The sequence below is a fragment of the Rhopalosiphum padi genome, chromosome 3 (assembly GCF_020882245.1).
Source record: "Rhopalosiphum padi isolate XX-2018 chromosome 3, ASM2088224v1, whole genome shotgun sequence".
Taxonomy (NCBI): domain Eukaryota; kingdom Metazoa; phylum Arthropoda; class Insecta; order Hemiptera; family Aphididae; genus Rhopalosiphum; species Rhopalosiphum padi.
In genome coordinates this window covers 28,908,901-28,927,574 of record NC_083599.1, presented here as the reverse complement: position 1 = coordinate 28,927,574, position 18,674 = coordinate 28,908,901, and the positions used below count along the sequence as shown (strand labels likewise).

At 31.5% G+C, this 18,674-nt stretch overlaps 1 protein-coding gene across 1 annotated transcript in view; it reads right to left on the bottom strand.

Annotated features, from left to right (window-relative positions):
• Positions 1-12,434, bottom strand: part of LOC132926316 (uncharacterized) — a 75,603-nt gene extending 63,169 nt beyond the window's left edge. The window contains exon 1 of the mRNA XM_060990665.1: positions 11,855-12,434. Within this exon, the coding sequence (XP_060846648.1) occupies positions 11,855-11,868 (14 nt within the window). The 5' untranslated portion in view covers positions 11,869-12,434. The remainder of the gene's footprint in view (positions 1-11,854) is intronic.
• Between the last annotated feature and the right edge of the window lie 6,240 nt (positions 12,435-18,674).

Sequence of the window (18,674 nt, the reverse complement as noted above, 5' to 3'; positions counted from 1 at the left end):
AACTGTACAATAGATATATTTAAATTATTTTTTCACGTTTGCTGCCATAAATGTATATTTTTTAGGTAACCAATACTATAATGTTATTACAAAGTACCTAATTACCTATACATGAATGATTTTTTAAATAATAACATGCCCGCTATGTACTCTATTGTACCAACTTAAATCATTTTAACGTCATGATTAATCGTATCATAGTGTATTCTATACCACAAAATTAAAGGCCGTCACAAAGAAATTATTTTACAGGAGTGATATTGAAAACAAATACTATTAGGTACCAATAGATAATATAATGTGTTTTTCGATCAAATTATTGATATAGTAAGGACTTAATATTTATGTACATATTATACTTTTAAAGTTATTTTTTTTGGTAAAGAAATAAAAGTTTAAAATCAACAAAAAATGATATGCGGTCGACTTGGACTTAATTAATTCTTATGATTTTATTTTATATTTTTTTGATTGATAATGTCAATTATAATACAGTTTATAAATTAACATTCCTATAAACCTCTATTCATATTTATTCACCCAAACGGTATTTTTATGGAATAAGCACTCACCAAAACGGTTTACGCCCAAAATAATGATATTATGGTAAACAGTTAGATAATATGACGAGTGAATGTAATAATTTATAATTACAATTTACAGTATACCTACCATAGGACCATCAACCATTACCTATCGTAATACAGAAAAACACGAGCTGTTGGTTGTGTACCATTTGTAAGTATATCTTTGTCAGAGTTAAGCGCTATAATCATACATCGACTTACAATTTTACATAATATACTTCAATATTCTGATCCAGAAGAAAACTGTGCATAGTTTGCTATACTCCAGGTACCTATATAACTCGGTCTAGAACTCTTATCAATTTAACTCTTGCTATTATATTAGTGGACTTAGTGTTAATACATTTGAAAAGATTACAAGAAAAATATTTTGATAATGGATCTAATTCGTTTTTAAAAAAATGGACTTGCGTTACTTTATTTCTGTACTATATTTCGTTGCATTTGATCGATAGATTAGTCTGTGCTCGTAATGTGTGTACGCGTTTATACAGCATAAAATGAAGTGGCGTTATGAAATAAAATAATAATTAACACCGAGATGGATCGTATAATATGAGAACCTGCGCACCGCGGTCATTATATTATTATTATTATTATTATTACATCGACCGAATAACATAGTGTTTCGTAATTTATTATTATTTTTTTAATAATCCGTTACGGTGCAGTTGACTCTATGACGAATAATATCATCATCGTCGTCGTAGACATACGCTTATCTACCTGCGACTCCCATACGCATCACTTGTACAGATAAACATAATAAATTATTATCGTCGAATATTAGGTATTATTAAAATAGTAATTATTATTATTTAATACAATATTACGCGTTTTGTATTATTCGACGACGGTAGAGTATAATATAATACCATTATTATAATTTGTATTTTATAACACGACCAAAGCACTCTATTTATAGTATTATTACACTACAGTTAGTAGTTAGTCGTTCCCCTTCACCACCGCTACGTATAATAATATTAGACCGTAGGTGTCTTATATCTACCCTTCTTCAAAAGCCGACCGAATCGGCTTCGTCATCGTCATAGTACACGATCATTACTGCTATTATTATTATTACTAATATGTCCGATAATGATGTAATAATAATGATATAATATTGTCGTATGTGTGATTTTTATTTTTCGAGCTACCTACCCATTATTATAATATAATTCGTGTACGCGACAAACAATTTGTTACCAATAATCCGAACGATACGGCGGCTGATCGACACAATGCACGCTCGTCATTATTATTTATTTGTATTACATCGTGAGACTGGTCACTACCTACCTAATAGTTATTATGTATATATCATTATATTATATGTGATACCCCGTGGGCGTTCGATGGAAAGGCTTTAAAATAACACATCTGAATGTTTTTTACGCCGTCAAAAAAGACGATTCTTTAACACGTCTGTATTGTTAGAATGGCTTATTATTATTTGATCGAAAAACCGTCATCATACGTACGATTAATAATAACAGCATCACACGTACGGAATTAATATAAATAAATATGAAATTTAAAATACTAACATAAGATAAAAATTGGGTATTCTGAATACGAAGACAAAAAATGTATTTCGAGTTCGGCCATAAGCCAAAAACTGTTATAAATTCTACAATAATATTTTGGATACTATTTATTATTATATTATAGTAAGATTTTTTTTAAATCATAGAAGGTTAGCCCAACTATAATTATAATATTTGTGTGGGACAAACACTTTGCGTATACTGTATACATTATATAATACATTTGTGTATATTATCTACTATACCTGCTATCTATTATATTGTATACCTATGACGCTTGACGATTTAAACTGGCTCACACTGTAAACTCATCGTCTACTCGTTATATTATCGTACATCGATGATTTGATGAACGACGTTCCTATACATACACCTACCTACCTTAATACGATAATAATAATATTAATAATATAATAACATAATATAAATATTATATCGATAGTACATGTAAGCTGCGTGATTCCGATTCGTCATAGACGTCGTCCGTAACCACGCGGTTTGCGCTCATGATGTATTAACAAACAAACATACCTGCCATAATATAAGCTGGTAATAACGATGTAATATGTGTATGTGTATGTGTGTGTATGTGTGTACGATAATAGCCGGAGAAGATACGAGTTGTGTTTTTTTTCCGCATCCATTCTCTAACGAACGGAACACCAGAGCGAACGTAATAATGTTATGTGTGCGCAAACACGATATTTGTCTGATCTACATATTATTATAATAAATAGGTATATAATAATGTGCATATAGATACGTGCACACGACCGTCGGGGTGTAAATCGTTTTACTGTTATGCAGCGTATAATAATTACAATTATTATACCGTCTTACGAAATCCGTGGCGTTACGGATGGCGGTGCAACGATATATAATACGGATATTATTCTATATAATATATATATCGTCTTCACCGCGCAAATCAAATCGAAAATATTTTGTAACTTTTTTTTATCGTTTTCAAAATGTCTCACATTTTCGAATCTGTAGGGTAACCGTGGAGAATTGTTAAGACAGTGGTTAAAGTGGTCGGAAACAGTGTTAATATTGTTTTTGAATATTAATAAATAATATTATATTGCCCACCGCGAACACAGCGTGTTATGTACGGATATTTACGAACGATCAACGAATCGAATATAATGAATTGTTTTATTGTGCACATAAAGCTCGTTAAGATGGACACGTTATAATTTTAAAGCTACACGTGGGATCGTTTTTATTAAATCATTTAGTTTAAGACTAAGCATTGAATAAATCATCATTCTACGAAAAACTGTAAATCTGAAACCCGTAGGTAATATTTAAAATAGAACTTTTTTTATCTTAGTTTAAATGTCATGTATTTTCATTAAAAAAAAATACGATATGTCCTAAACAATAAATTAGGACATTGAATACCTATTGTATATTTTTAAAAATATTTATCTTGACATAAACATTAAAGCGACACGCTCGTTTATTATAAGTTCGCAGACTGCAAATAGAGTTTTCGATGTTAATACAACTTTCGACGTTTCGGTTATGTGAGTCGTTTCGGCGAAGATGTAAAAAAAAGCAAAGTACACCGGAATAGATACCGAACGATGATCGCGCGTTTATATTATAATGCGTACACCGTTCTGTATTATATGTGTCATGTATGTATTATTATTATTAATTCTCCAGGATATCCGTTTGAGTATATACTAATATAATGGCTGAATGACATGTAGTACTATACGAACGGAACGAGTTTAATCCGAAACGGCCGTAACGCCGTGTGAACGTGACGGGGCCGGGCGAGAACCGCGAGATGATTTTCGTATTTTTTTCCGCGGTTTTTTGTTCGTCCTAAACGACGTGGGTACGCACTATAGGAATACAACTTGGGCGCATTCGTCCGACTGTCGCTGCCGTTGCAGTAAATAACAACGATATTGTTATATTATTTACTAACGTGGCCATAACTACACGACCAGTGATTTCTTACGATATGATATCGTTATATCGTATTTTACCTCCATCCCGATTTTATCTCGAAGGCAGCGCACGTCATCGTAGTCACGCGCGACGACGTTGTATTATAATAATAATTATAATTATTGTCGTGCACATCACCTAGATGCCTAGAAAATCGAGATGGCAAAATGGACGTTTAAGAGACTTTTCGAGTACGTGCCCGTCATTATGACGACCTGCGTTTATTTAAAAATAAAATAAGTAATATCTAGCTCGTTGCGCAAATGAAGACCGCACTGCGAAAACCGTAAAATAACCAATAATTTGTGTCTACTTAGGCATGATAATTCCTCGAACGATCGAAGCATACAAGTCGCCACCACAACACCGTGATGGTGTTCGCACTCATACATATAGTATATATTGTAATGCATATCCAATGTCTTTCCGATATTCTAATTTAAAATTTTCCCGACTCCAATCTTTTTTCCTCAGCCTTTCACTGCTCTTTTTCCTCTGCAGAGTTTTTCCCTGCTCTTTATTCCTCGATAAGCCCTCTATAGATACCTATAGTTTTAAAATTATGTTATATGATCTGTAATATTAATCTCTGTTTGGCGTTTGCCAACAGATCGTATGCAGGTTGAGTCTGATCCATGCAACCGAATCACTAACCTTGAAATACTTTTACTCATATTTATCGTAGTGCTCTCAAAAGTCAAAACATCAAATGATATAGTATTCTAGCTCATATTATATTATATATAAATAATGTATAATATTATATTGTAAGTACAACAATATTGAGTTATTACTGCATTATTACTATTTACTTGTATAGCAATGGTAATATAATATTAATATAATAATATGTGTGCGCGCGGTCTCACATATATGACATAGTGTGACGGCTACAGCTGCAACAGAACATGTGTACTCATATATTATTATTATTTATTTCTTTATTATTATTATTGTTGTTATCGTAGTCGGTATTCGGTAGGCACATGTACCGTTTAGAGTAACGAAAATTCCGCGTCGGGCACAATACGAATTGCTGTTGCACTGATAATTGAAGAATACATGGTATGAAAAACGTGACGTCTGCGTAACAGCCAGCTATATAATATAATAATAAATATGTAGGTACACGACAATGATGTACCCACATTTACACATACACACACACACACACACACACGCGTGCGCGCGCCTAATATGATATGAAATGCACGCGAGAAATGACAAAATTCGTCAGGACCGCGTTTATTTGTTATGCGATTCGACCGGAACATAATAGCTGTATGTTCTTATTATTATCATCATCACCGTTGTTATTGTTGTATATACATCACGCGTATATAGTTAGTTTTTTGACCGATTCCACGACGACGACGAAATACGCGCGGTGCGTAGGGAAATAAAAAGAGTCTGACGTATACAAATGAATAACGTAATGATAACAATAATAAAAAAAATACTCTGCGCATAAACACCGTTACGCGATACGAATAATATAACAACAGTAATACGAACAACGATGTATGTATAATGATAATAATATAACAACAACCTATACGTGTGTGCGCACGCAAGGATGCTGGAACAGCTGCAATCGTCGAAAGCACGCGTGCTTATAATAATATATTAATATGTGATAAATAATATTAAATATAACATATTTTGATCATATACTATAATATTATAATATACTATTGCGATATATGATTATATATAATTATGTCTTGTGACTTTGCAACTAAACATATCTTGTTTATTTCTTTGCCATGACCTAACCAGCAGAATGCTCTGGAAGTTTATTTCTGTTGGTATGTATTACTGTATTAGTATGATTCAAAATTTCAAAATGATTTTTACTAGTTATGTCTGAATTTTTTGATTTTTTTGTATGTTTTTTGCTTTGTGAAGATTGAAATGGACGAAAGTTAATGGTTTTTCAACACTTGTGATCAACAAAATCGTGAAAAAGTGTTTAAATTTGGTTATTTTAGTTATATTAACCGGTATTTTCCTATAGACCCAGCTTCAGATTAGGATTTTTGTAAACTGAAATGTATTATAAAATAACGGGTAGGAGTATCGAGTGTCGTCCACCTATTACAAATCGCTTACGCGCGTGCTTATTTAAAATAGAAAAAAAAGTAAAATAACAACCATATTATCGTACGTTTATAATGCGATGTAAAAATTATAATATTATATTATACGCATATACCTATAATTTATAATTTATTCATTGTATACAATTTAATCGCGATCGAAATAATACCACATTGACGGTCGTATATAATATTTATTGTAAATCTGATTTACGAGAACTTCGAGAAAGGTATATAGAAATTGTATACGCTCAGAGACTTAAACGCCGGTAAAAAAAAAAAAACAAAAAGTATACTAAACCGATACTATTTATAATACTATTTTTAGTATAGTTATCGGATAATATAGATATAATATGTTAGCAGTATTTTATTGTATAACGTTAAAACGTATTTCAATTATCTCGCCAATTATATGTATCGTCGCAAGAGTGCACCAGCGTAATATATTATAATAATATATGCCTATCATTGGTACGACGAACAACGCGCGACTGAAACAATGAGAATGTCAAACCGTACACGAAAAGCCCAGGGGTCTCTGCACCCTTCACGCGCGCGTGTGTGACGACCGGATTGTAATATTATATTATAATGCGCAATACGATTTATTATATAGGATTCAATTATTAGATTGTTTCCGATTTTTTAAAAGAAAAAATACACCTTATCGCGTAAAAAGACAATGCTGCAACGCTATTGTGCTATTATGATAGCGTGTACCGTGGACGCCGCACGTATCCGACACCGCGGCAGCGGGTGCGCGCGAACGATAACAATAATTGACGATCGTTTGCATGGTAGCTAACATAAAACAATGAATGATTGAAAAAAAAAAACAGTGGTTATTCGATTGCCGATGGCTTATTGTTTCGATCGAAAACTAGCAAAAAAAAGGATTCGGTAATGGATAGAATCAGACACATTCGATGGAAGGGTGGTGGTAAGCTATTTACCTGTACTCGACATTGTGGTATCGGACATATGGCCGGTCGTCGCGTACCGGAAACGTACAGTACCTATTAACGACAAAACGCGGTGGTGAGCAAAAAAAAACTCAATCAAAAGAATCACGTTCAAATTCTACTCAATTTCGTCGCAATGGTTTTTCGATTTCTGGATGGACGATTCGTAAAAAAACAATATTCATATATATAAAATATAGTTGAAAAAAAATCCAAAGCAGCAAGACCGTGATCGAACGTTGTGTCGGTTGCAATAAATATATATATATATATACCTATAATATATACACGTCTTCTAAATGGACAATCAGATGATTTGTGAAGCGGAAACGACTTGACATTAAACGAACCCGATGGACTGCCGCACGTCTCCGTCCGACCAGGGTGAATGCACTTATTTTGCACTATGTGAGTGCGTGTGTACATGTATAATATTATATATAGATACCTGCATCTTGTAAATAATACGTCCGTTTTTCCTGTAATATGGCATATTATAACACATAGATATAGGTACACGTGGGATCGTGTAAGCCGGTAAAGTCCCGTATCTATATCGTGGTGAAGCTATTATATACTTATTAGTTATCATATTATATATACCTATATTGTACAATCATATATATGTTATTTATACAATAATTATCATGTAATTTGTTGTAGGCACACATATATTATGTTTGCAATCCAACTGTGGACAACCCCTAGCTCCGATATTCGAATTCATAGTTAAAAAATTATATTTATATTTTATTTTAGTGACCACGATGCATCCCTTTACCACGCACACATGTGGTAAGCTAAACCCACCGCATAGTTATAGTGTACCTATCTTCGTTAGGTTAGGTGTATGTTAACGTCTAGAAATTACAACATTTCTTACTATTAAGAATATAATTGGCCGATAATTGTTTGGTTTATATGATCATTATAACAGTAATTGCAGTAATATTGTGCACTGGTCTCATAAGGTATATATGATATAATTCGAAACATTTTATAGGCGCGTTTTAAAAACAAGAATAAAATTAGATATTTGTTGAACGATTTTAATAGGAAAACGTGTCAAATAATTCACTTATCATACTACAGCGAACAGTTTTTTCCCGTCGCAGTCTTCAGGACTTTCACGTAATTTTTGTTTATAATGTTATTAATTAAGTCCTAGCATCATAACTACCCGCTAGTAGACGCAACCTATTTTTTATTTTTTTTTTGGGTGCGATTCGATATAGGTGTCTAATTATAATAATTATATTATGCATCTAACGAAAATTAAAAAAAACTCTACAGATCTTCATAGTGAGAACTTCAAAAAATGACACATATGAACGCTTTGTCATCCACAACACCATCTAAGCCGTCTCTCATTTTTTTCATATCGCATGAACACGTATTTTTTTTATGGAAAATACCGTTACAGATTTTACCTACGTTTGGTTAGGTATATACGATGTGTAATGTTTGATATAGTTCACGATTTTGCTAGTAACGTTTGGCGGTTGTACGGAATATTTTTACATATTTTTTTTTTCACTAACAGAGTCGACCGGATATTTGGAGTATATAATATAGGTGCCGTTTCATATTAAAAATCCGTGTCTAGTAGACGTTCACTATACAGTACGAATTAAAATTAAAAAAAAAATACGTTTTCAATATAATATAATATTATTATTTACGAATGCGTAAAAAATATTAATACGCTAGAATGATTGGCGTTATTGCAATAGTTTGATATAACGCGAATATGAAAAATAAAAACATGTCCCATGAAAATTTGATTACCTACCTATATAATTGATATTTTTTCAACGGACGTCAGAAAATCCCAAATGGTGTGTACAGGGTTGGACGAGAAAAATAATTTCTACGGATATCGTGTTTGCTTCAACACCGTTCGACCATCATACAATATCATATATAATGTTATCGATGACCACTATACGAAACGAATTCGATTGCGAAACATTATAATATAATTTATATACAACGAACGATAATGAGCTCACTCGTTATCTAATGATATATTGTTTACACTTAGGTGCGCGTGTGCAATATTATTATGGAGATTACGGCACTGGGTAGTACAACGGGAAATAGTTTCATCCGCGCGTGTATGCGAATAGTCCAGCTTTCTCCGATCATCGATGCATCCAATGCATAATATTGTTATGTATACACATTATGCATATTATGATATAGAAAACGCACGTTCAACTCACCCCGGCCGCCCGTTTAATTTTCACGTAACGTCCGACTATCGCCTTTTTTTTTTTTGCTGAACAGTGGTACACTCTATACTCGCGTCAAACGGACGTGGTAAAACAATTTATGAATATTTAAGTATAATATGGAATACAGACATTCATCTAAATCCAAACGGCTTTAGGACACATAACGATGCCAACTGATAAATGATTTAAAGTGCAGGTTTACCCAACAGAGACATGATAAAAAGTCAACAATAATCATTAACAGTTTCCAAGAGAAAATTATTTTATGTGATTAAACTGTAACTGACCTAATTAGTTTTCTACTATTTGTATCATATAGGTCTCACTTTTAGTACATACAAGGTGCCTATATTATCGCATACGATTTGCATCAATTTGTTTATTTTTACTCACTTATTTTTAAAATACGTAACATTATTTACTCATTTTTTTTCAATTTTTAAAAATGTAAAATGTACAATGTAATCTCAGAATAATATACATTGTTTATTATTATTTTTTAAATATATTATATTATGTTCCTGTCTTTGAAAAAAATTTTTTTTAATTTATCAGTAATTTCGTATTTCGAATTATTGAGTATTGGTCAGTAATCTGACGGTTAAAATGGACATAAATAATTTAAACCATCCCGTATAATATGATATATTATAAATATTGAAAAAAAAGTATTTTATTAATGTCTTAGCGCACACATATTCTATAAATTACAAATATTAATTTATATGGGATAATTTTAAATAAAGTTTGGCATGTTTCATCCACAATTTTGGATACTTAAAGACGTTGAAACAGATTGACTACGAATGCTTGTAACGATACATACAAGTTATTGTGAAAATAATAACATTTTAAAAGACATCCTGATTTATATTTTTTGAAATAGTATTTCAACAAACAATTTTATTTATTAAAAACAAATATAAATATATATAAGAATTTAAAATTAAATATTGTGAAATATTCTTAAACGAAGCCCAAAAGATGCCTTCAAAAATATTATTATCTATTTCTTTTGTTTTTTAACGAGTGTTTTAACTTTAAATGGACACTATACAATTAGTAATATGCTAATATCCGAGTTTTTTCAACACTAAAACGTGAATTAGAACATTGATTTCCTATACGATTTTACAACTATCTAAAAGTTATTTTTAAAATTAAGTTTCATGAAAATTGTATGTACAATTATATTATATTATATTTTATTTTATTAAATAGCAACTAAAAAACCGTCAGTTTAAGATACGTTCACTTAAAGATATTCTATAGTTCAATAAAAAATGGACTTAAAGAAAAAATATTCATAGTTTTTATGTGTGCACTAATCAAATATATATATTATGTACATTATACATATTTACACACACCTACATAGTATTTGTACACGATTATAATACATGTTTAATTTAGGGATATATCTCATTATTTTCGTGTTATTTATTTATTTTTTTTGCGTATATACGAGTATATTATAATATGTATATAATATATTTTATTATACAATACGTGTGTCCATGTATACGAACGGGCTGGACCGTTATTTCCGTTCGATACTGGAAGTTTCGCATTATATCCCATATATACGCGTGAAACAATAAACTAACTATATAAATTCGTACGAAATAATAATATAACATAGTATAACATCGACGACGACGACCCGTTTTGGCGCGATCTGGACAAAATTATTTAAATTTAAATGGTGTTCATATACTATACACACAATATTATGATATAGTGATAACGACAATTATTTAGTGATGTATTATAATATTATGTAGTATATTATTATATATTACAATAAACAATCGGCCGAACTCTAATAATGGGACAGAAGAGGATCCGTTTTTAAATACGAAATGTATATATACAGATATTAGCTGAAATAAATATATATATATACTAGAATAATATAGGTACATCGATTCTGCAGTACGACTTCCCCTCCGAGCCACCCGGTCGGTTAGATAAGTGGTGCATCCGTTCCGGAGTAATTACTCACGGAGTCTTATTATACAGATCGACCGTACACAATTTCGGGCGTGAACAATGAAGCAAATATATATAAATATATTATATACAGTATGTAAGACAAGAGAACGAAAAAAAAACCCTCTTCGATTTATCGCAAAACTATATCGTAAACTATTGTACCACGTCCGGAATTGGGAGCGCGCGGGACGGGAAGACCGCGGATGTTATTTATTATAACGAACTACGACACGTCTTCTAAACGATATATTAAAATATACTGGGGATTTCTAACGACGATCGATTAGTAGTTGACATAATATAATGTTATGAAAATACAATTATAATTTTTTTTTTCGGCAAATTTCGCAAGTAATACGAAACACGTACAACTGGACGACGCAGGTACATAATATTATACATAGTATATATTATATTTATACAATAATATTGTTATTATGGCGGAGTACTCACTTCGAGAATATCATGGTATGGCTGTCGGGCCGCGTTTCTGTGTATACGACGACCGCGGAGGTGCTGGTACTGCTGCTGCAGGATCGTCGACGACCCTACGTAGAAGGACGACGACGGTGGTCAAGACGACGAGTTCCGTGTGCAAGTCAGCCTCTAATTCGCAATCTTATAATAATAATATGATAATATTATTATGATTTTATAAAATTAGGCTCGTGGCACGGGCTACACGCGGATATACACGCTGCAGCGGCTCGTCCCTTGCGTGCTTCCGGCGATCGTCGTCGTCGTAATCGCGGTGATGACGATCGTCTCGAAATATACACGCGGTGGGCGGTAGTTAGGTCGCGGGTCGTATGTCGCGTCTGACCGAATAACCGTGTCGAATGCTGTCGTGGACGTTTGCTCGGCTCGGGACTCGGGATGTGTGGTGGTTGCGACTACGGCGACGACGGCGACTCTTTGCTCTGGACGGTCACGGAGACGTCGGTGAGGTTTCGATGGCGCCGGTGGACTGGACGTCGTGTGGCGTGCGATCGTCGTCGTCTTCGTCGTCCGTCTTATCGATGAGACGCGTTTCTGGTGGTGGCTAACGCGAATATTATTCGGCGGTGGTGGCAGTAGTGACGGCGAGGACCGGGCGGCGACGTACGGTTTTTCCCACCTGTTTTTTTTTCGCCCGCGGATTTCGGCCAATAAGCGCGGGGGCCGAGTCGAGTTTTCCGAGCCGGAGAATTCCAAAAGTGGGGACGGCGGCGGCGGCGGTCGCGGTTTTTTTCTTCTGTTTTTTTGTCTTGCTCGTTGCAGTTATAATGTACCTCTCTTTCTTTTCGTTTATTTTTCCCATTGTAGTGTGCTGGAGTTTTCGCGCGCGTCGTTTCAACGCATCGCCGAACCCGGTCCCCCCCTCTCTACCCCGTCCCGCTCGCCGAGCACACACGACCGCTGCACTCCGCACGTCACTGTCTCGGAGCTGCAGAAGAGCGGCGGCGGCGGCGGTGACGACTAGACGATGTAAAAAAAAACGTAATAATAATTTCGTCGCGGCCTAGGCATATAACGTAATATTATTACATTTTATATACCTATATTTCTATATTTCTGCAGTGCGTATGCGTGCTGGTATAGCGGACGCACAGGACGTGCGATGACGACGACGACGACGACGACGACCTCGGAGTTCAATCGCCCCGGCGCGGCGATAGAGACGGCGACCGCACAACTATGCATGTGATACACATAATATTATAATATGTTATCATACTATCGTACTACTGTGATATATGCATTTACCCACGGGTGTTAAATTTTGACCGGGCCAAACACCCCCCCACACACTCACGCGCGCGGCCACTAACATCCAAGTTGCCGCGCACGCCTACACACACATTCGTTGTTCATTCTCGCGGTCGATTCTTAAGCAATCTTGAAAAAGTCGTCGTAATGGACGGAATCGTACCATTCGATCGAGCCAATGTTTCTATAAGTTAGCTAATAGCACAAATTGTTTGGGAATACTGTGACGTGACCGGTAATAGTAGCAACCACAATGCACAAGCACTAAATAAGCGATCCGTCTACAACGTCGTCACTAGGTCACAACCCTCATAGCGTGGAGAGGGGGGCACTGCAAATTTGCAAATTTTAAGATTTAAAGGGAAGTCAAAACTCGAAAATTGTATATGGTGATTGAACGGATAATAATAACTACGCTTGTTTGACTTATCGTACGAATGCATTAAACAGCGTCGCTGCTCGTTTCTAAGTACATCGGTTAAATATAAAAAAACAATAAATAAGGTATTTGAGGACTCAAGGTAAAGTTAAAATAACATGTAACAACTAAACTATTACGATAAGAATTTCATACTGTCATACGGTTCTTCAACACATTCGTCACAGGTACTGAATGATTACCAATTCTAATAATTAGACGACGACGAAAAGTTGATTATTGCATTTTGTTAGTTATCTGTCGTTCTTGATTTTTATTTAAACATTATTCATTAGGTATATAAATTATTTTATAATGAATTTCTAAATCACAATAAATTGTAATGTACCTAAATATTTATTTCTCATGGTGTTTATTTATAATAAATAATAATATTAAATATCATATTAATGAAAATTAATGATAATTAATTCGAAAAAAGCTATATTTTGCAGGGGCGCACAAATTTTGTAGTTACGCCAGTGCCCGTCTACCACTCTTCCAATCGTCATTACAGAACGCATACAACGCATACATGTTCATAAAAAAATTGACAAGAAAAAAGACGTTGTTGTTGACTATGGCTCTCCAAACACCCTTATCCTATATTCATCGCAATCAAAATTCATTGTGTCTTATAGTGTTCTATGGTACCTATCTTTAATGAAGCTCTTGATAACGAAAATCTCTGAAAAACATAAACATTACTTAAGTATTGGTTAGTTTACTAGCCGTCTCCCCTCATTCATTGTTCATTCGAATAGGCACTCAACAACGTATTTTTATATAATATAAATTGAAAAGTCTAAGAGGCTGAAATTTGGAAACAACATTTCTAAGGACGTCGTAACACGCCATTTTGTAGTCGCTAATAATACGTGAGTGACACTGGAAAAAAGAAAAGATTATCTCTGGATACCTAGAAAATTAAAATTAAAATAATATTAGCAAAGCAAATAATTTTAAACTAATATGACCGATTATTATATTATATCTAATGGTTTACAAGAAAACTGAGAAGATATACGAACACGCATGACATGATATAAAATGATAATATATTTAGTAAGAGCAAAATATCAAACAAAATCATAAGATGCTAATTTTAAGATATTATCTGAAGTATAACTGCAATTTTCGTAAATATTAAGTTGGAATAATTGTTTTTGTCTAATAGCTTTTACTTTAATAATAAATATAAATATGTATAATATTATATTTGGCAAAATGAATTTACCAAGAATTATATTTGATTTAATTCCGACTACCTATAAATAGATCGAAGTCCACCGACATGATATATGTTATGTCAAACTCAATCTATAAATGGTATTATATACATTTTATTATTTTAGGAATTTCTTATATATAGACCTGAATATTGCTATAATTGTATTTAATATTTCTTCGAAGTCAGATATATAAAAGCAGAGCTCCTCGTATCCAGCGATACCACGAAAAAAATAATGCATATTATTATTATTCCTAAAACTACAAAATTATAAGTTTATGATTTATTTAAAAATTGAATTTAATATTAATACATCTACATAAAATATCAGCTTATACTTAACACGTTATCCGTGTTATTAATATGTTACAAAAGTATCTTATTAAGTTATTTAAAAAAATAAGTAACGAGATACTAAATAATTTAATTTTAAATTTTAACTCAGCCTTGCTATTTTGAATGTATTTGTATTTTTAATTTATTTAATTGTATAATTGTATTAGATACAATAAGACAGTAAGGTTTATGCTTGAAGTTGTAAAGATGTATTTGTTTGAAACATAAAAAATACTAAAAATCTTACACTTAATAAGTTATTTGATTATATGTACTCAATGACATACAATTTTAAATCTTAATGTTTTTTTTTTTTTTGAAAATAATGAAAATTTTAATACAATTAAATATAATCTTATTATAACTTATGTAGATTGCACGTATAGTAATGCACTTAATGCAAATTGTTAGCTATTATGTGATTAAGGAATTATAAAGAAAAAAGAATTTGCAAAGGAAAAAATCGAGGAGAATACTTGTAGCAACTACACGTATAATAGATAAAAACCAAATATTATATTAATTTTAATATTTAAAAATACGAGTAATATTCAATGGAAAAAATGTTTACATTGATTTTGTCTGCAATTTTAGTACTTACGCACATAATATATTATTGTTGACAATTTTAGTTTAAACAATTGTAATGAGGATAGTGTCTCTATTGTTTAATTTTAATTTTTTGTATACATAATATAATACCTATCCGTTTTCTCATTTTTTAATTGAGGTATTAAAATTAAATTATAAAAATAATAAGCAATTACACCATAGCAAACGCAAGATTTTATTACATTTTTAATAGACCTATTATATTTATAAAATTTTGATTATAAAACTGTATGTATCGCAGGTACATAGCGTGTAAAGTTTAATTAAACTAAGTGGTCACTAGTGATAAAGATGATTAAATAAGTTATATTTATGTGTTGTATTTACTAATATTTCTTATTGGTAAGTTTAAGGTAAAAGGTATTAAGTCTGGCCAATGGAATAGAATATAGATGATTTATCTTAATTGTGTTTATGTACGTTAATTTATGTTGTATTGTCTTTATTATATAAAGTGAATTACCTTTGAGATCACTTACTGTTATTAAATACAATATAATATTCGATGTACGTAATATAATACTTAGTTTTTCGGCAATTTCCCACGTATTTTTCTTAGTATTTTATACCGTTTGAACGGGAAAATGTCCAAAGTCTGTGCTTCTTTAGTTTAAACAAATAATATTTTGTTATGTTATGAAGGACTCATTATTATTGACACATTATAATCTTGATTAGGTGATGGTAGGTTGAATAAAAACTGGTTCATCTCGATCGTGAGAGAATCCTACTTAGATTATCTTTAATTATGACTACTTCTGAGTTTTGGAAAATAGCTAGGTGTTTAAAAGAGCATTATGAACTAAGACCTGACCAACAGGAAATAACGAAAAAAAGGTCAACAAAACAAAAAAAATATAAATATTTCTTAGCGCCGTATATAAACAAAAATCGTAACATACAACATAGCTAAAAAGTATATTATATCTATTATACAAGAATAATTTACATGTTATTCCAATAATTGTGAAATTAATATTAATAATAATAAATTTAGAGATATAATAATTGTTGTTAAAATCTCATTAATAATAATACTAATAATAATAAATGTATTTAAATTTCGAATTTGTTATTATACTTTTCAAATTTTTGATTATTTTTCGTACTATAGACCTATAGTTGAAGAGTATTCTATGACGATTCCAACATCTGTTTAAAATGAGAAACCATATTTTTTATTGTAAAAATTTTGGTCGATAATTTTAATGAAGTACCTAATTCTGAATTTGAATGAGTAGTTTTTTAATTATTAAAAAAATTATACTGAAGATAATTGCCCTTAAAAATGATTTTACAAAACTATAAAATAAATATAATATTATAGATTTAGTGTTATAATTTAGATTGTAGTAGTTTTAATGCTGATACGCCAACATTTTCCATACAATTGTCCGGTAAATAATTTACAGTAGAAAGAGGGAGGGTTCTCATTAAAGTAATTAACATTTTTATCTCTACAGAACACTTCTAAAAAGAATTTAAAAATACAGTCTTTAACTATATTTAAAAATTACAAAAATCATATTTTGAATAGTTGCATCATTAAAGAAAAAATATGTGAATATCTTTGGTGAATTACCGTATAAGCTACAATCAGTGTTTGTGTGTTAATAGAACCACATTTTTAATTTATTTTTCAAAACAATGGTTTGTGTGACCGTGTGCAATATCAAATTGACGAAACTTTATGAACAAACCACATATGTTTTTTCTAAAGTTTATATACCAACTCTGTTATAAAACCAATAACTTTCTTGTTTCGTACAAAATCTCATTAATAATAATGCATAATTTATATTATGTTAATTGGTAGAGTTTTAAAATGTTTATGATGGATACGTTGTAAAATAAAACTTTCTTTTTTATGAATTTATAATAAAATATGTCTATAAATTTGAGATAATAAAATTATTTTATTTAAGTTCTAAGCATTTTTAATGACAACAAAGTTCAGAGCTTAAGATAACATGTCTGACAAAATTATCATTTTATTACCTACTTAAATAGAATTACGTGTGACCGTAACTCACGATCATTTTCTAAGTTTCTTTTTGACTTCACCTAGGTGCACAATTAATTATTATTATTAGTTATTTAATACAATTTTAACCTACCATCTTATTATAGCAATAGCCAATTGGTAAACTTGTGTAATCAATATTTTTTTTTTAAATCTAATCAAATATAAATAATAGTAATTACCTATTATACACTGATTAATAATTTTCTAATAATTACTGATACCTATGCACATTATGACACACAAACGACAAACATAATATGTTCAAATCAGTTAACGCTCTATTTATTTCAGACATATGAATGACATGACTTAACTGATGATCATTGGGTGATATAGGTTATCGATTTCGAACCTTTCGTAATGGGTAAAAATTCAAAGTTAGATACAATTGAATGAACAATTCTTGTTCAACATCAAATAGCATCATATTATAGGTCATAGACACTACTATACAAATATACCCCAAGTATATATAGGTATATATTATTATCTATATCTAATACGATAATTTAGCCTAGGATAAGTGGTGTAATGATATGTGTTTTCACATAACATGTGTTAAAAAATTCAATTTGTAAATAGATTTCAATGTGTCTTGCTGTTCAATATATATATATATATATATTTCATAACAAATGTATAACATTAATAATATACCTATATCATTCATATATATATACGTACATAATTCACACTAAAAAGTAAATAAATAACTCAGAGGCGTAAAGCTATAACACTACAATCAATAACTCAGAATATTTTTAAAAAATACGAATCACGAATACCTATTATACCGAAAGTATTCATAACAATATGGCCAAAGAAAGAACAATAAGGAACCATTATTTTTTTTTCTTATAAGTAATAAGTAAATAAAATAGCCTTTAGCCTCCGATACTCA